This window comes from Homarus americanus, unplaced genomic scaffold, assembly GCF_018991925.1.
Source record: "Homarus americanus isolate GMGI-L3 unplaced genomic scaffold, GMGI_Hamer_2.0 scaffold45299, whole genome shotgun sequence".
Classification (NCBI taxonomy): Eukaryota; Metazoa; Arthropoda; class Malacostraca; order Decapoda; family Nephropidae; genus Homarus; species Homarus americanus.
In genome coordinates this window covers 382,769-400,925 of record NW_024753650.1, presented here as the reverse complement: position 1 = coordinate 400,925, position 18,157 = coordinate 382,769, and the positions used below count along the sequence as shown (strand labels likewise).

Sequence of the window (18,157 nt, the reverse complement as noted above, 5' to 3'; positions counted from 1 at the left end):
ATCTCATTTTAAAAACTTTTCAATGTTTTTTTTTATAAATACCACTTACCTAATATTTTATTTTGGTCAAGTTTAGTCTTAAATTTGCCCACACTATCGGATAGGCCCGCAAACTGTCAGTAAAACCCACTGATCAATGCGAATGTGCATAAAACCCGCAAATGATGAATACGCTTCACGTTATCCTCTTCGCCACTGATCGAGTCGGTCAGTTGAGCACAAATTGGGCGATCGGTTAGGTTTCCCGGTCCCCGGTTTCCTGCTGTACTAACACTGGATAGAGTCGATAGACCAACCGTCCGAACGGCTGGTAAGCTGATAAGTAGCCAAAATTACAGGCGTACAAAACAGTGGTTGTCAAACCAGTGCGCGACAGGGTGTTTTTTTTTTGGGGGGTCACGGCACCTGCCAAATCATCTCACAAAACCTGTTACTTTGTTTATTGTAAAAGACAAAAAGGTTCATACATTCAGAGACCCCCTGACCCCTTGTGCTACCAGCTGCTAAAATTAATTCGCGAAATTATGCATGGTGATAAAATAGTCGATCCAATAATATCATTCTCACCTTCAAACTGCAATACTGAATACTTCTGACGGCAAGTGACATCAAATTATCGCTAGTATCACAAATATGAAATATCGGTAGTGACATTTCCATTTTAGCAGGATGAATCAGCAGACTGTATTTGTGAGGTACCAATATGAAGAAAAAGTTTGCAAATATAATTTTCACCTCTAACCCGATTCCAAAAACAACTCGGGGTATAGATACTTTTTAAGGGAGTAAATTATTTTTTGTCGAAAACAAAAAAACTAAATGGTCAAAATACACTCCAGTGTGTACAGAAGAGGATTTCTAGTAGAAGTTTAAAAGAAAAGTGGCGCCAGGTGTAAAACTGTATCTTGAATGTAGTGTTAACTGTTAATAAATATAGACAATTGAGGAGCTCACTTTGGTGCTGCCACTACATTATCTGACAGAGTATTGTTATTATTATTATTATTATTATTTACTCTGCTGAGGTTGTTGGTTGCCCATACTGAAGGTTTAGAGTACCTTTTTAATAGACATACAAATTTGATTTCAGTACAAACACTCCCGCACACAATGAACTTCCACTCACTGTACTATGTAGGCCTATACATGGAGATTTATAAAGAAAAAATGGCATATATTATCATTTTGGTATAGTGTGCACAGTACTTTGATAGCTCTTGGTATAAAAACAATATGACCTGAAAAAATTAGTGAACCTTGGCAGTTGTAGCCTTTAAAGTGAACCCTGGCCATAGTCGGGCTTATTGGGTCAGTTATTGTACGTGAGACTTCATCGCAAACCAGTGATTTGATAATCTCACATAGCTATGTATTACAATTCAGTTATTTTCTGACGCCGTACTCTTTTATTGGAGTCTTCGTGATGTTGGAAAAGGGTGCATATATAATAAAAGTTTGTAAATGTGGCCATGAAAATTAGTTATCCTTGTGTCATCAGCAACCTCGCATGCGTGTATTGTGGATCCTCGTCAAGTCACGTGTAAATAAATGACATACTTTGTGATTTTATAAATGGTAATAGTAATAATAATGATAGTAGTAGCAATAATATTAATACTAAAAAGAATAATAATAATAATAGTAGTGATGTTGGACAACTACCGGTACTACTATAACAGCAAAAGCAACATTAATAATAATAATAATAATAATAATAATAATAATAATAATAATAATAATAATAATAAATCAATAACAGTGACTACAATAATTATATTAATAAAACACGACCCAACAATAATTGCAATTATGTATCAATTAAAATAAACAAAGATGCTAAGCGAGTGACAAACACAGCAATGACCTACTTTACCTCAGGCAGTCACCTATCCAAGGCCCGTCCCTCTCCCCACACCACCATGGCATTGTTTATAATACTTACTTTCACCTCTCGTACTTTCACTTTCCTTCGGAGTTAACTTTTCTCTCTCAGTCTTTCCGTTTTTCCTTTTCTCTCACGCTGTCTCATTATAACATCATCCGGATTCTCAAAAGTTCCTACAATTAATATTTCTCATGGGCGAAGATATGAGAATCCACTGAACTAATCGCTTCGGATAAATCACAAGGGATTACGTAAAGCTTAACACCCTACGTTAAGCTTGATAATAAGAACTTCAAATTCCCCTTCATATATAATAGCCACAGCACGTAAACACATCATTACGGAAATTACCACATGCCTTCATGTTTTATTAATATCGTTCAATGGAAAACAAACGAATATAACAATAATATCAACTTCGCTATGCAATATTTTATGTAACCTTGGCCGTGGGTGAGTGAGGAAGGAAGGATAAGGAAAGTCTGGATAACAGCCATCACGTGTTTCCTCTCCCACAACGTGAGGGTGGGAGGGAATGACACACATCCTCTCCCTCCCTCTAACATGTCAAGGTTAGGTCCCCTATGTGATATCGTGACGTCAGATGGCGGAAAACGGGCCTTGGTATTACCCATATAAAAACTCGGCGTCAGGAACAAATTTTATAATCGCACTAACATACACGCGGTGCTGTCTACTAGTCGTTGTCATTTTAAGCTCCCTTCGTCGTCTGCCGAGTTATAATTTACTTAAACTATTTCAAAGAGTAGGATAACGAAAATAGTATTGATTATTACTTTCTTTATCGCGCCGAGTGACAGAAGAAAACTAATAGTTAACCGGCTCAAAGTCGGTTGAGTGATATTCAGCTATTTGTTTCATTCGATTACCCAGCACCTTTTGTTAACAATGTCAACGTCACATCAGCTGGTGCTCCTGGTGTGCGCGTGTGTCTTGGGACAGGCTGCCAGCATCCTCAACGGTAAGTACACTAAAGAGTTAGTTGACTATTTCAAGAAAGCATCAACCCTCGGGGTGGACGGATCTGATCCCCCCAAGCTGTCGGGAGTTCGTCACCCAATGTTTGAAGCTTTAAGAAGGAAAGTGACAGACACTAGGTTTAAGAATGATAATTCTTAAACTATTGGAGATTTTAGTCGAAACCAGTTTTGTATAAACCAAATAAAAACCTTGTTTGTGCCATATAATAGTCACACTTAAAGTAAATTGGATATCTGATGCGAAGATCATTATCAACGGCACTTTGTTGCATCGTAAACAGTGTTCAGTTCTACAATACATTCATTGGTAATCTACTGTATACTTAGAGTATGTTTCTGCACTTCATGTTCAGAGACCCACTGGGATGATTGTGTTAAAGGGCCTCAATGTTGTCTAATTTTACCTGGTGTCCCTTATGGCTACGCACTAAGAGTCGTCCATACCGAGGGAAGGAGGATAAGATCACCACCATTGTTCTTGATAAATGTTGTCTAGGGATATCATGAAGCCCAGTACTGCTCTCGATAACAGTTCTAGCTGGTAGACTGTTTTATATATCTACCGCCCTCTGCGTGAATAAGTATTACCAATGTTCGTTCTGCATGGTATCTTCAGCTTGAAGTTTGTTTTATATTGATCACCATTATAACGTGCACCTGAAGCACAAAGCCATTCTGGAGATATAATTCAGTCCTTTTATTATGTACTGTGCATTGTAGTATTATAGGATGTAATGTTTAAAGTAAATCTTGTGAGCAAGTCTTAAAGCAAACTTTTAAAGGCAATCATATTTTCCATATCCGCTTCTTGCCCACTTTTGGTTAGTTTTATTTCTGGCTTTGTAGGCAATGAAACTAACAACAAACAATACACCTATATGAATACTGTTTATAATACCTTGAACTAATCAGTACCCAGTTTCGGGATAGTTTCCATTCAGTCTTGGCCGTGTGTTACTAGGCAGCGAGTAACTAGCTTCAGGATTTAGACTATTGCTATATATATAAAAAATCGCCTATATAATTAACATCTTCCCGATTCACAGTTCTCGCTTTTTTACCACATGTCTAAGTTGTAAAGTTTACGATAAAGACTAGAAATTATCAATGGTCTTTATTCTCTCACATACTTTTATACGTTTAGAATCAGACGTTATATTTTCATAGAATACTGGTATTACTAAAAGAATGAAAACCTAATCATATGGTTGTGTGTAAAGACATGTTTCGAGTATTCATCTTATACCTGTGCTGTAACATATTTCAACATTCTATAATTCTAACTTTACATAAAACTGAAATTCTTGATCATTTTATCGGTGAATCAACCATACAAAAATAATTTCCCCCCCAAAAACCATTTAAGTGTCATTGCTTAAATAGACACCGATTTTTCGACTTGCAATTTAAAGAAAAATACATGGAAATAGATTCAATTTATTTTTATTATTTTTTTAATATTCAGTAAAATCAATGTGGTAGGTGACATCATAAACCAGGTATATAATTGAGGAATGAACCTGTGTGATGGTGGGATTTTTGTATCACACAATTGTTTTAAATAAGTTCTGGAACTCTTAAAGTGGCAGGATTGATGTAAACACTTCTGGACTTTCTTTATTGTTGAAGTGTCGAAACCGATATAACTAAGAATAAGCGATCTTCACTACTTATCAATTAAAACCTAATAAAGTGACAAAGGGAAAAAGAATCAATTTTAAATATTATTTGTTCACCGAATTAAATCTAGATAGGAAAGTAAACCTTCTTTGTAAATATTGAACAAGAATATTCATTGATCAAGTCTTTAGGGGTGGGGGAGGGTTATCTGTTTTCGTCTAGTGGCAGTTTGTTCATCCGTCTTATTGATATTTCCTTCATTCCGGACTAGCTACTTGTACTACCAACACTTGAGTTTGTCAAAAACTTGTGTCAAATAATGCCGAGAAAAAACATTCGAGTACTGACTAGGTTTAAGAGTATTTCACTTAAGTGCTGATTAATATTTTCATCTACGTGGTTATTAAGTCTCGTACAATCCCAGCAAAGATTCTATCGGTTGATTTATAAATATTTAACTACATGATAATTGTAGCTCAGTTAAAAAACGCCTTAAAATCTAAATACAATCTTACAACTTTCTAAAAGCACAACTGTTAAAAGTCATCATCCAAGATCATACTTTTTACAGGTCTAGTTTTCTTTTATAATCTCCGTCTTCTGCAGTTTGTTCCTCTCCTTGATCGTCTTTCCACTTTGTACGTGTCCCGTGTTTGCCTTCAGTACCTTCCACCAGGCCGGGAAAGCTGCCACATCTGTAGGAACGTAGAGGATATTTAGGATACTTGTAAGACTGTTCCCGGGATACTAAACTTTACCCAGCTGTGAAGAGGTACCCATCTTTATTATTAGGGAAGTGGTCGAACATCATCAGCCACATTACTTCCTTGTGTACTAAGCGTTAGTTTCCAGTGCCCTGTGTATGTACTGTCCCTAATGGTCCGCAGTTACTAGTTGAGAAATTGTATTATTGTCGCATAGTATTCATCACCGGCTCTTCTAACTGACTTTTGAAAGATAATGATAATTGCATGCCTATTAACTATTACAAAGTGTACTTCTATAAAACAAAAAAAAAACCCCACCCGTCAAGCCAAGGAGGCCTCTTCACCTGTAAGGAGGATAGATAGCGCCCTCCACTGTACAACACACACGGTGACATCCTTACCTGTAAAAGATGCAAGCACTTTCATCTACAGTGTCTTTGGAGATGAAAACGAGGCAGGTGAATGGTACAAGGATTTCGTCGCGCATGGCAGCGAACACTGAGGTCACATTCGGAGGGTAGTCAGCCTCCTCAAGTACAGGTAGGTCTCGCTGAAGACACTCCCCAAGGTATTCTGCGGTAGAGTCGGTATCGTTATCAGCGCGCAGGTTATAGTTACCAGCCTGCACTTGCCCATGTCCTAATATAACATTATTCGTTCTGATTAGTCGGTTGGGGCGGCAGGTCATGTACACCAGAGAACTTCATAAAGACAGTAGCTTACACACCAGAGAGCTTCATAAAGAGTAGACTACACACCAGAGAGCTTTATAAAGATATTTAATTTAAGCCCAAGTGTCACATTGCAGCAGGACACACTTGTGATTATTGGATTGAACGTGAAAGCGCCGTTGTAAAATTCCGAAACTGAAATTAAATATTTCAAGCCATGTACTGTACAGGCATACTGGGTCAATGCATTTCCAAACAAGTTTTATTATCCCTTGTAATTTAATTTGTTAACATTTTATTATTATTGTGTTGGTTAGGTTTGACACAAGGTCTCGGTTTAATATTTCATTTATTTTATAAACCTAGATTAAGAGTTCACAAGAATATAGCACTGTGAACACACATCGCTGTGCACTAGAATGAACAAATTCTATAAAAACTGAAGACTTCCATTTTCCTTTACAGTTAGATACACAGCTTGCCGAAATCTTAAGTCTTATGGGAAAAATCGTACTGAAATACGAATATTACATTGAAATATATCGATAAAATTTTTTAAGGAATATTTGTCGTGCGAACCTTGGATCATCTAGACCCAGCCTAAATAAACATGATTAAGTGGCCTTACCTACGTAAGCCGTCATGTCCAGGTGAAGTGAGTCGTTTGTTAGATGTTCTAGCTCTCCAGTTTTCCGGTTGTAGAAAGCGTATATATCTGCGTGTAACAGCCATGGCACATCATCCGCCACCTCTGAGTCCAATCTAGTAGATTTATTCGCAAATGGGAGTTCATTTCCAGTCTTGACCATCACTTTGTGCAGTGACGCTAAACTAATCTGAAACGGAGATGCATTAATACTGAGTGAATGGAGTGTCCTTCACTACTCCCTGTAAAAATCACTGGTCATTTTATAGGACTAACCCGCTGGCGAAATTGATTGGAAGCAATTATAAAAACCGCCGGATTTTCATGGTTATATTATAATGAACCCTTGTAGTTTGTGGAAATATGTTAAAAAAGGTATATTTTTAAAATAAACACTACTTAACATTTGTGGTTATGAAGAACAGACCTAACCAACCAAACCAAACTTACCTAACGTTACCTAACTTCCTTGGTATATTAAACAGAAAAAACTTGCTATGATAAGGTGAAATCCGAGGCATTTCTGGACGTGAGATGATAAGGCCGCATCGGCGGTATACAGCCCGGCGGGTTAGTCCTATATATTAACCAAATCATCTACAAATGTAACGGAAGAATTAGCCATTTGGATGCATGCTACCACAGTTCAATAACCCTCCCTCAGTCGCGTCAATACAAGACATTAAATTATCGGTAAATTTGTAGTTTCGACCAACCACGACTCGAGTTGAACCATGTTGTTTTCGATGGTTCAGATAATTTTAAGACATTTCTCTTCTATGACGTTTCCATAGCAAATGACTTGAATATACCGGGGGATATATTCAGGAGGTTAGGTTAGGTAATTTTAGTAATTTGCGTGGGAAACGTCAGAGAAATGTCTTAAAATTGTTTAAACCATCGGAAAAACACATGTTCAACTCTAGAACCGTGTTTGGTCGAAGCTACAAATTTACCAAATTATCTTCAAAAAATCACAAACCTACACTATTAAACGGGGATAGGAACAAAGCTTTTTTTTTTTTGGCCGACCGAATAAATTCCAAAAATAACCGTCATGTTTCCATAAAAGTTATGTACGTGTCAACAACAGCGAGGAGTCAAAATGGTGTCAATACTACAGAGAGACTGCATATAATATATACTGTGTATTTAACTTGAGTATTTGGGAATTAATGTTTGGTGGACATGATTACAGGAAATTCTAAGACAAACTTTCGAACAACTCTGAATATGTAACCGAGACCTACACTGTACTGGTAACTCACTCCCGACACCTACACTGTACTGGTAACTCACTCCCGACACCTACACTGTACCGGTAACTCACTCCCGACACCTACACTGTACCGGTAACTCACTCCCGACACCTACACTGTACCGGTAACTCACACCCGACACCTACACTGTACTGGTAACTCACTCCTGACTTCTACACCTTTGGCCCTGACGCCCTTCTTACCAATCACACTCCTTACTCGTGTTTTCCGGATGACTTAAGTTACTCTCTCTGACCCAACCGGATGTAGAAGGAAATGTTGTATTTCTATGGCGATTTAAAACCCTTTTCCAACTTTACAATCACCCTTCCTTAATTTTCTTCTCCGGACTTCATGCATTAAACGAACGTATCAGGAAAAATTATTCGGTCAATATGTAAATAAATAATGCGATGGCGTCCCTCTACACCTTTAATAATTACCCTAATTATCACAGGCCGTAGTAGAACAAACATTAACAGCGCAGTGACGAATATCATTTTAAATAGTGACCCTTCATTCTGTACTCTACGCCACGCAAACATTGCTCCCAAAAGTCAGCAATGTTTCACTATTTGATAATTAATTGATGACGCCGCTGACACGTCAGTCCAACAGCCTTCCCCCAAGAGCTCCAACCAACACACTGAATACCCTGGTCTCCGGGTCGAGTTTTCCCGCCTTGGAACATTTGTTTACGATAGTTAAACGTCTTCATTGTAGCACTGTTGGGTAGTTACTATCTTACGAGGTTATCATGGTCAAATATCACCGAGAAGTGAATGAATTATTGACCTTTGTGCTACGGAGATCTTGTGTGTATCTATTTAGGTTATCGTGTTAGTACTTATTGTCATTACTTTATTCATTTTTAAGATTCCCTTTATCAAGATCAATAAGAACTGTTGAAAAAAGACTTGCTGATTCATAATTATGTTAACAGATACATATAACTGACGCAAGATAACCAATTAGTTAAGAGAAACGCAAACGTAAATGTAAAAAAAAAGAGATAAATTTAAGTGCATTTTAATCAAAACTAGACAGACAAGATTAGAAAAATATTAGATACGAGTATTTTGATTAATAAAAATTGTAAATGAGCTGAAAACAAACTCAAATATTATTGGATGGTGGCTATTAAATACACTTAGGCAAAGTGTTTTAATTAACGAAGACTAAAACCCAGTTAAAGAATAAAAGTGAATTACGATCGAGATGTAAGCGTTAGTAAGCGCCACATGACAGTCCAGTCGACCAATGTAGCCAAGGATCCCCATCCCCCGCCTCGGCCAAGGACCCCTCCTCCCCCCGCCTCGACCAAGGTCACACACACCCAGTCTCGTAACTGGAACAGGAACCTTCAGCTGACCACTGGCCGAGTGTTGGACAAGGACATTGCCGGGTAGAGCCAGTTTCATGGTCAGTGTCATGGTCAACACCGTTTCCCAGCTATCAAGGATAAAGCTGGTATCGCGTGGCATCTCATTCCACGATCACTGTACATTATTGTGTCACATTATCGCGTATACATACTGCAGAATAAACTTATTTCATATCACCAACATCAACATATACGGTTTCATTGTCTTTAATTTCTTTTAATAACAACGGGAAACTAAGTATTTCAAAATATTACCAGTGTTAAAAAAATACGCATTTGAAAAACAATTGTCTTAAAAAGTGTTAAGCGTTTAATATATTCACCAGCAGTGACTCCATCATCTAAGAATTAATGGTTTACAATTCCTGAGTAAACTTTTGTCTCAATGGTGGCTTATGGATAGCTGTTGAATTTTGCACCAGCACCTTACATCTTCCGGGAAAGGCGGAGATACGGTGGCAACGTTTTCTATAATAGGCTATCCGAAGTTAAATCGACTTTCTGTTTAACATTATTTGTATACCTGCATTTTATGTACACGCGTTGAACCAATGTGAACTTGTACAATGATTATATTGAATAGACATGTCTACACATTTTCATCTAGAATTCCTTAAGAAATCTCAATGCCTTTATATCTAGTTGCGCCAATGCTTTATGCCAAGCAAGCGTTGGGCAGACTTACAAGTAACTCCATTAAAAAGTCCTAATGCGAATAGATTAAATCAAATGAAGATCAGGTAAAATATATTAGTCTAATTTACCTTCATGTGTCACAGTTTCCTTCATTTATCTTCTTCACTTGATTACCTATCACTTATACAGTCATTATTACCATCCCTGCTATAAACACTATTATATTTAACATTCCTCTTATTGTTGTCTTATACCTCATGTCCTTACTTAGATTCGCTCTTTCGGCGAAAGACTTTCGCAGACGGAGTACCTCAAGTTGACCCAGCTGTGAATGAGTACATGACTTTGCACACAAAGAGGAGGCTATGATAAAATGTAGTGATGGCCATCATTGTATCCGTGCTAAAAAAGAAAGAAAGAAAGAAAAAAGTTTAGTCTGTAGTGTGTTGCAACCAAACCCACTTTCATATCTCACGAGTAGATATGGTAATTATTAAAGAAACTGTAAAATGTACCCCCTCCTGATGTCATCATTAAGCTTGGGTGAACCGCTGCTTTCATTCCGAGATTTTTTTTCTTGCGTAATAACGAGCGACAGAAAATATTAACAAACATGTGTGTGAAATGGATAGAAAAATAATAACGATAAAAGTGTTCAATACAAATGTGTAGTTAGCTTAATCATTATATATTAGTATTGTTTTGATGACAAGTACTAGTGACGCGTGGCACACATCCCTCTGTTGAGCTCCACCTTCAAGCACTTATCGACCACTCAGTCAGCAGCAACGAGTGACGTTACACACACACACACTTAAGGATTATGAAAGTTATATTCCCTGAAGCTACTTTAACTTTAATGTAGATATTTACAACCATAAGGAACCCGAATAATGTGACTAAAAGTTAATTCCTCAAACACCGACTTGTGCCAGCTTAACATCAGAGAAGACATGTAAAATATGTTTTGAGTCCCGCAAAGTATTATATCAAGTTTGATCAGTACACGTGTGTGTGTCTGTGGTATGTGTGTGCACGTCTATGTGTGAGACGTGACTCGATGCTGTTAACTGAATGGACGATAGGTGTCTGGGGCGGAGTTGAACATAAAAATAGATGACACACCTCACTAGATAACCTCCTCTAAAGAAAATGGGAATCCCGGTAACACTGATCTAAATTGCCGTCTTGTTTAATTCAAATTTCCGTCTACAAGTATATATCCAATTAAAACGAAGAGCCACGACTCCGACGATAATGTATAACTGTTAACATATTCTCTGTGACTAATATTTTCGAACTGAGAATTTATATAACTAACTGCATGATCAACTGGATTTGGCGCCGCCGGGACGTAATGCACTAAAATTAACTAAAACATTGTATTTACGGTGATTAAGGTAAACGGGTTGATGAGCTTTTTTTTTAATAAAAGAATAATCTGAGCTGTCTGTCTGTCTGTCCTTTTAAAAACAACAATGCAAGGTCAACTTATGTTTTGTTTGGAACATTTTCGTGAGGTAAACATAAAACGGTGATACTCGCGGGGAACGTGTGTATGTGTGTGTGTGTTGTGTGTGTTGTGTGTGAGTTGTGTGTGTGTGTGCGTGTGTGTATGTGTGTGTGTGAGTGGGCGGCCTTGGTCGGCGGCGGGGCGGCACGTTTGTCTATGGCCTACGCTGAGCCCGACACACACACACATACCAACAGCGCCACATAAAGCCCCTTTGCTCCTCGTCACTCACCGACCACCATCGCTCCAGTTGTGGGCGCGAGACTAGAAATAATATAATTTATTATTTAGGAATACTGGACCACTTCCGATGCCATAACTAGTCCTGTGACGCCATAAACACATATAAAACTATTTATTTCAAGACCATATAAAGAGATCAGTAATCCTACCCCCATCACACACATGCACTCCTTGGAACGTTTGGGAAGCGTCTGTAAGCGGTACCAACACCCCGTGGTCTAAATTGGGAATAGAACAACAAGAAATAAGAATACTTGATGCTACTGCCAACGCTGAACTATTAGTGCCTGAAGTCCCAGTTCCAATGATAAAATCTTAAAAGCCTCCTTAAGTGGTTAGATGAATATTAGTACTATGGATGACATCTACTGTCCACTAGCGAGCCAGTGTTGCCGAGGAAAAAACCTCTCATCCGTAATCAATCTTTGACACCACTAACATCCTGTGTAAGCTGTGTAAGCTGAGTGTTCCCTACCCAAACTATACATTCGTGAGTGTATGTAGCCAAAGACGGTGTAGGTATACTCTGAACAAAAAGAGTGTATTTACAGAATGTATATAAAGATAGTGCATGTCGGTTTCATCTCGTCGACCACAACACCAAACTCAGCCACATGATTTCCATCCAATTTCAAGACAGGTGGCAAAATAGGATGGCAGTTTTAGCGGTTCGTGGAATTTTGTTTCAGATTTACTTTATGGAATGTGGTCATCAATATATCAACATTCACATCCACGGCGACCGAACTCTCAAACTGTCTCTAAACCGGATCCAGACTGTCCTGTTCGACCAACAACCGGGGAAGGGAGGGAGGGAGGGAGATGTAGAGATCAGCTAAGAACAATAAGAAAGTGATTACTAAAATAAAGGTCAACCATTTCTTATCCAAAATCTAACAGTTTATTTTGATAAACCGATAGACAGGCTAATCAAAGCTTTCCCCTGCTGACTGTATTATGCGGACGGGAGGGGATGGGTGGGCGGGAAGATTGTTGATGGGAAGGAACACTCCACTGCCTTGGTACAGGACGGAAATGAAGCGGGCGGGAAATGTAGAGTTGGCCTTTTTTACAATGTTGCTCGTGGTGGTGGTGGTAGTGGTGGTGGTAGTTGTGGCGGTGGTAGTTGTGGAGAGATAATGTTGATAGTGGTGGTGCTGGTTGTGGATAATGTTGATGGATTAGGTGTGGATAGATAGCGTCTAGTGAGGGTAGTGGTTGATGATGGTGATTATAGTAATGGTGGTGGTTGAGGTTGGTGGTGGTAGTGGTGGTTGAGGTTGGTGGTGGTAGTGGTGGTTGAGGTTGGTGGTGGTAGTGGTAATAGTGGTGATTGAGGTTGGTGGTGGTAGTGATGGTAGTTAGTGGTAGTAATGGTAATGCTAGTAGTGGTAGTGATGGTAGTTAGTAGTGGTAGTACAGTTAGTTCGTGACTGAATTTTCTATTGGTTTAAAAGTGACCCTAAGAATCCCCTTGTGCACCGCACCGTGAGTGATACTGGTAATGTGGATGGATGGGAATATAACATTATTGTATCATATGCACATTTTCCATCCATACTCACTCCTATAGTAACGTACATTGTCTACTAAAAATGTTTAGTGAATTTATATTATCTTTCACCAGCATTTGTATTATGATCTCAAAATACTGCGTCGGATGATTTGTGAAAATATCGATACAAACAATGGCAGGTGAGTGTGTGTGTGTGTCACCCTCCCGCCCCTTATATAATTCCTACGTTATATACATTCCTGTACTTTATAAACCAATCTCCACAAAATAAATACATATATATATATATATATATATATATATATATATATATATGCTGATAACCACAAGGAAAGAAGAAAACACGAAGCTCCCAAGCGCTTTCGTGTAATTCACATCTTCAGACTAAGGCGAAGTACAAAACAAGGTATATATATACAGAGGAGGGTGAGATCAGGTCCACAATGGTCAGGTATTAGGTAATGACCCTACTAATTTTTAAAAAGCACCGCAGCGGTCGGTAGTCAGGTCAGAGTGTAAGTTGACCCAACTTTAACTTCATTTCCTGGCTTATTTTTACGTTTGTCGCTTCTCCCACCACGCACACACATACAAACAACACCTCACTAGTCGGGAATCGAACACACTCACACACACACACACACACATCTTCACTCGCACTGCACCGTACGCACGCACACACACACACACACATGGAGAAGAGAGTCTCGAGAGAGAGAGGGTTAGGGCCGGCCAATATCAGCCTTCCCACAACAGAGATTCATAAGTGACAACCTTTAGCCAGCACGTGACGTCTTGTTTTCTCCTGACGCTTAGCTTAATCTCAAACCTGAACCTCTAAACAGGTCAAGATATAAAATACAGATATATTAATTAATTCCCAAGTGGTTACCGTATCATCGGAAATATAAATACAACTGGAGATTGGTGTATAAAGTTCAGGAATGTAACGTAGGAATTATATATGGGGCGGGAGGGTGACACACATACACACACACACACACACACTCACCTGCCATTGTTTGTATCGATATTTTCACACATCACCCGACGAAGTATTTTGAGATCATAATACAATTAGATCATTAACTCGTGGAAATAATGTGTCTTAATGCATTTGTTTAAAAAGGTGAGTGAAATAGGAATCCTGAGTAAAACCAAATATATGTGAGACTATTACCAAGTTATACTGACCCAAATGTCCACGGAATCTTGAAGTATCGTCTAACACACACGCAAGTTGGGTATAAACCGTGCGAGGGTTTTAGTACTTGCCAACAGTGCGTGACAGAGACGTGACCGATCGCCCAAGCGGTTAACGAGCCGATCAGTGGTGAAGAGGATAAAAGTAAAAGTTTAGTGAACGAAAGTTGCTCATTACTTGAAGGGTGAAGATTTTTCTGAATGTCTGTCTGTCTGTCTAGTGTCTATATGTATGTTGGTTTAGTATAAAAAAGATTATATACGTAAGATTTTTTTTTATCTCAAAATGATGAAACTTACTTGGAAATGGTTATTTTAAATATTTAACTGCGATGTGTTTTTGTGAAGAGTTTACCCTCATTTTATGACTGCTTTACATCCGTTTTCTGTTACGTATACTGGACGTTCCTTTTGTAATTTATCTTAATATAGAAATAACACTACAGGATATATATATATATATATATACATTATGATATATATATATATATATATATATATATATATATATATATATATATATATATATATATATATAATATATATATATATATATATATATATATATATATATATATATATATATATATATATATATTCAGCATGCAATAAACAGTGCTGGTATACATACAGTACATCGACAGTGCGAATGTAACCCAAGCACCGTACCTCATCTGCTCGTTGCAGGTACTAAAACACACATTACAAATAAACAGTTCCTCTTCCGGTCGATATCACATGTATAAACACGTTGGTGTTTTTTTGAGCTGGGGAATGTGATGGTGGTTGTGGCGTGATGTAAGGTTGGACGCCAGAGTATGAGAGCTGATGGCCCTTGTTTATGTTGTTCTGTCAGAGACCCAACATGACGTCGCCTTGTTGGCTCAGTGTCCTCCACGTGTGTGCACGAGTGTATGTGTGTGTGCGTGTATGTGTGTGTGTGTCTCATCCATACTTCAGGGTTCAAGTTGTCACGTTTCTCATAATACTGAAGTCTCATCATAACCTTCGCCTGGCTGCCTCGGGTGGGTAAAATAATAATGATTCCTGTAGATTGATTACATAGTTACAGTACCCGGAACAAATTCTATGTAGATCGATCATAACACAAACATCACAACTACTTCGTCCTTCCTTACTACTCTCAAGATTTGGGAACTCCTGACGATTTTGTTTAAATTTTGAGTTTCAATTTCCTGTACTTAATTCCCCCACCTCCACCCAGGAAAAAATAAGCAGAACTGGTGAGGGTGATTGTATGGAGGAGGAGTAGAAGCAGCAGGTGATGAATGCCTGGCCAGCTGAAGGTTATTATTGGAGTTTTCTCTTGAGGCTTTGCCCACACCGATATGTTCACTCACTGTACACACCAGCTACGGAATAATACCCAACCACAATATGAACCACCGGGAACGTGAAGCTTCAGGGTCTGGGAGAGGCGAAGTTCCTCAATAGGTAGTAAATTTCCTCGTAAATGATGATTACTTTTGTGTTTTGGGGGTTAATTAATTACCCCCAATGAACGGCAAACTCATTGGAAGACACATGAACTATCACAGCGTAAGAAAACTCTAAGTTAATTATTATTTAGTTAGTAAGCAGATTTTTTCCATATGGCGGCAAACATGTGTGTCAGAAGTACATTGATGATAATGAACGTATCAAATTAAGGTAGTTAAGGTAGATCCTCACTTTTGGGATGAGTTTTGCTATAGCTAAGTCGACACATTAGACACATTCTAACATATCCACTTACGGGGGATATTCATAAGTGTGCTAACCTTTGAGAATCTGGATCAAGAGATCTACAGACTCACTCACTTGGACACTGTTACAGCTACAGAGGAATGTGTCCAGGAGTTACGGACTGCAATACAATCACCTCTAAGATCCAGCATAACAACAATGACCTAATAGTTGTCAGGAAAGGCGTCTCTCGCTACAGGATGTGAATGAGGGAGCCGTTATTTTATTGGTTAAAAAATCATACAATCCGAGTATACAAATATAAAGATTTATAGAGGATAACCAAAAAAATATATTAGTTAAGCAAAAAAATATATATAACCAATCTTGAGGAGAAAGTGACGGGACATGCCAATTCCTCTTAAGACCAGTATACGCCCTGCAGATTATACCTTAAAGTGTCTTAAACTGTGGACACATGTTGTTTAGTGCATTAGACTCTGGTTTAATGTATCAATCGAGTTAATGTACTGTACCTTAGTTGCATAAGAACACATATGCATAATAACAGCGTAATAAGTAGTCTGTATTAAGTACTGAGTGACATAAATTTTAAATGTATTTCTATGGACATTACTGTAGACTAAAGGTACTGCAATTACATTCATAGTCATCACATACCTGTAGCGTCTACCTAAATATATTCTTGTATTTATCGTAGAGTCAGCAGTCAGCAATGGTTTATGGCTCTCTGTCACCTAGAGGCGAAGATATGGGGTCTTGGGGGTCGAAGCCACACGCGCTCTTGCCCCGTCATCGTATACCACAACTCCCACACCCACCTACCACTCATCGCCTCCCACGTCTTTCTTATCCTTTAAACCCCCAGCTTACAGAACACTCTTAAGATCTCTGTAACTCTTTTCGTAGATAATCTTAAGAGGCAATATTTTATTCCAACATTTTAAGATCTGACTCACTATAGAGGGAGGGGGGCAAACACCCAAACCACTGGATCTCATCATAACAAACGAGAAGGGTGTGTATAGTGGCTAAATTGGAACATCTAGCCCCCGACCCCGTTATCCCCAGTCATCACGTGTTAGTATTGTCCTTCAAACTTAACTCTTACTTAGTACAAGGCGAGAACAGGCCAAGGTTTAAATATTACAATGGTACAGTAATATTAAAACAGGGTGGGAGGGAAGTTAACAAGGAGTATGAGATGGTCTGCCTGGATGAGAGAATGGAGGGAATACTACACTGAATATCATAGACAGTAAAGTAAACTATTTGATGAAAAAAACACACACATACATGAAACTATAAACCCGCTGGAACCCGCTGACTCCAGGACATCTAGGAGATTTACATATGAACCTCGTGATAATTGGCAAAGTCCAGAAAAAAACCCCTCAAAATTTCATGAGATGGAGCGAGACAAAGGATGAGGCAATGTATGTCTGCTAGATCCAGGAACCAAGCCAAGTCAGTGCAGAAGGACAGAAAAGGAATTTCAAAGGCGGAACGTAATCGAAGCCAATCAAACACTAAAAGGCTTTCTACTGTTATGCAAAATCACACACATGTTCGCTGTCTATAAAAGGACTCAAAGAAAACGGCACTGATAACGTTTTCTTTGGTAGTTAAATGGATAACTCAGCTAGACACTTCAAAATAATATGTTAATCGTAATAATAATAATAATAATAATAATAATATTATTATTATTATTAGCTGGTCTAAATTTTACAAAATAATTTAATCGGAACTCATGTTTGTTGATTTTACTGACAACAAATAACATAATTTTGTCATAACTTTTCAGTGATGGCTAGTTGTTAAAGTGCAGTAATATACAGTATAACAGCTACATCCGACAAAACGATCGGTGCCTTAATTTTGCTCACTTCTGCGTGTCTAAGACTTCCGATTAAGTTCTGGTCGGTCAACACTAGAAAAATATGTGCTGCTACGAGATATCATTAGTTACTCGTATATACCTCGGCCCTGATTAATATTTGTGTACTGAGCTCATTTCATGAAGATTTTATTTGTACCAGTATTTGTACATAACTCAATGTGTGTGTAGGCACTTGACTTATGTGTTTCTGTTCGGGCTTGGCGGGCTTGGTCCGCGCCACCCTCCTTAAACCGGTGTGGCGTGCTGTGAAGTTGAAACGCTCT

General features: G+C 38.4%; 2 protein-coding genes across 2 annotated transcripts in view; one reads left to right on the top strand and one right to left on the bottom strand.

Annotated features, from left to right (window-relative positions):
* The first annotated feature begins 2,566 nt into the window (after nucleotides 1–2,566).
* The window catches only part of LOC121855418 (trypsin-1-like), a 33,760-nt gene continuing 18,169 nt past the window's right edge, over nucleotides 2,567–18,157 (top strand). The window contains exon 1 of the mRNA XM_042350351.1: nucleotides 2,567–2,867. Coding sequence (XP_042206285.1) covers nucleotides 2,795–2,867 — 73 coding nt within the window. The 5' untranslated portion in view covers nucleotides 2,567–2,794. The remainder of the gene's footprint in view (nucleotides 2,868–18,157) is intronic.
* On the bottom strand, nucleotides 4,327–8,420 carry LOC121855419. The gene is made up of 4 exons (XM_042350352.1): nucleotides 8,233–8,420; nucleotides 6,513–6,720; nucleotides 5,615–5,786; nucleotides 4,327–5,201 (listed from the first exon to the last, which is right to left on the bottom strand). The coding sequence occupies exons 1-4, from the start codon at nucleotides 8,332–8,334 to the stop codon at nucleotides 5,072–5,074; spliced, it is 612 nt and encodes a 203-aa protein (XP_042206286.1). The 5' UTR covers nucleotides 8,335–8,420; the 3' UTR covers nucleotides 4,327–5,071.

Coding starts and splice junctions, on each gene's coding strand:
- LOC121855419 (XM_042350352.1), bottom strand. CDS start 8,334: ATGTTTGCGTGGCGTAGAGTACAGAATGAAGGGTCACTATTTAAAATG. Junction 6,721..8,232: donor TACGGCCTGTGATAATTAGG/GTAATTATTAAA, acceptor TCTCCGTTTCAG/ATTAGTTTAGCGTCACTGCA. Junction 5,202..5,614: donor AGTGCTTGCATCTTTTACAG/GTAAGGATGTCA, acceptor ACGTTCCTACAG/ATGTGGCAGCTTTCCCGGCC.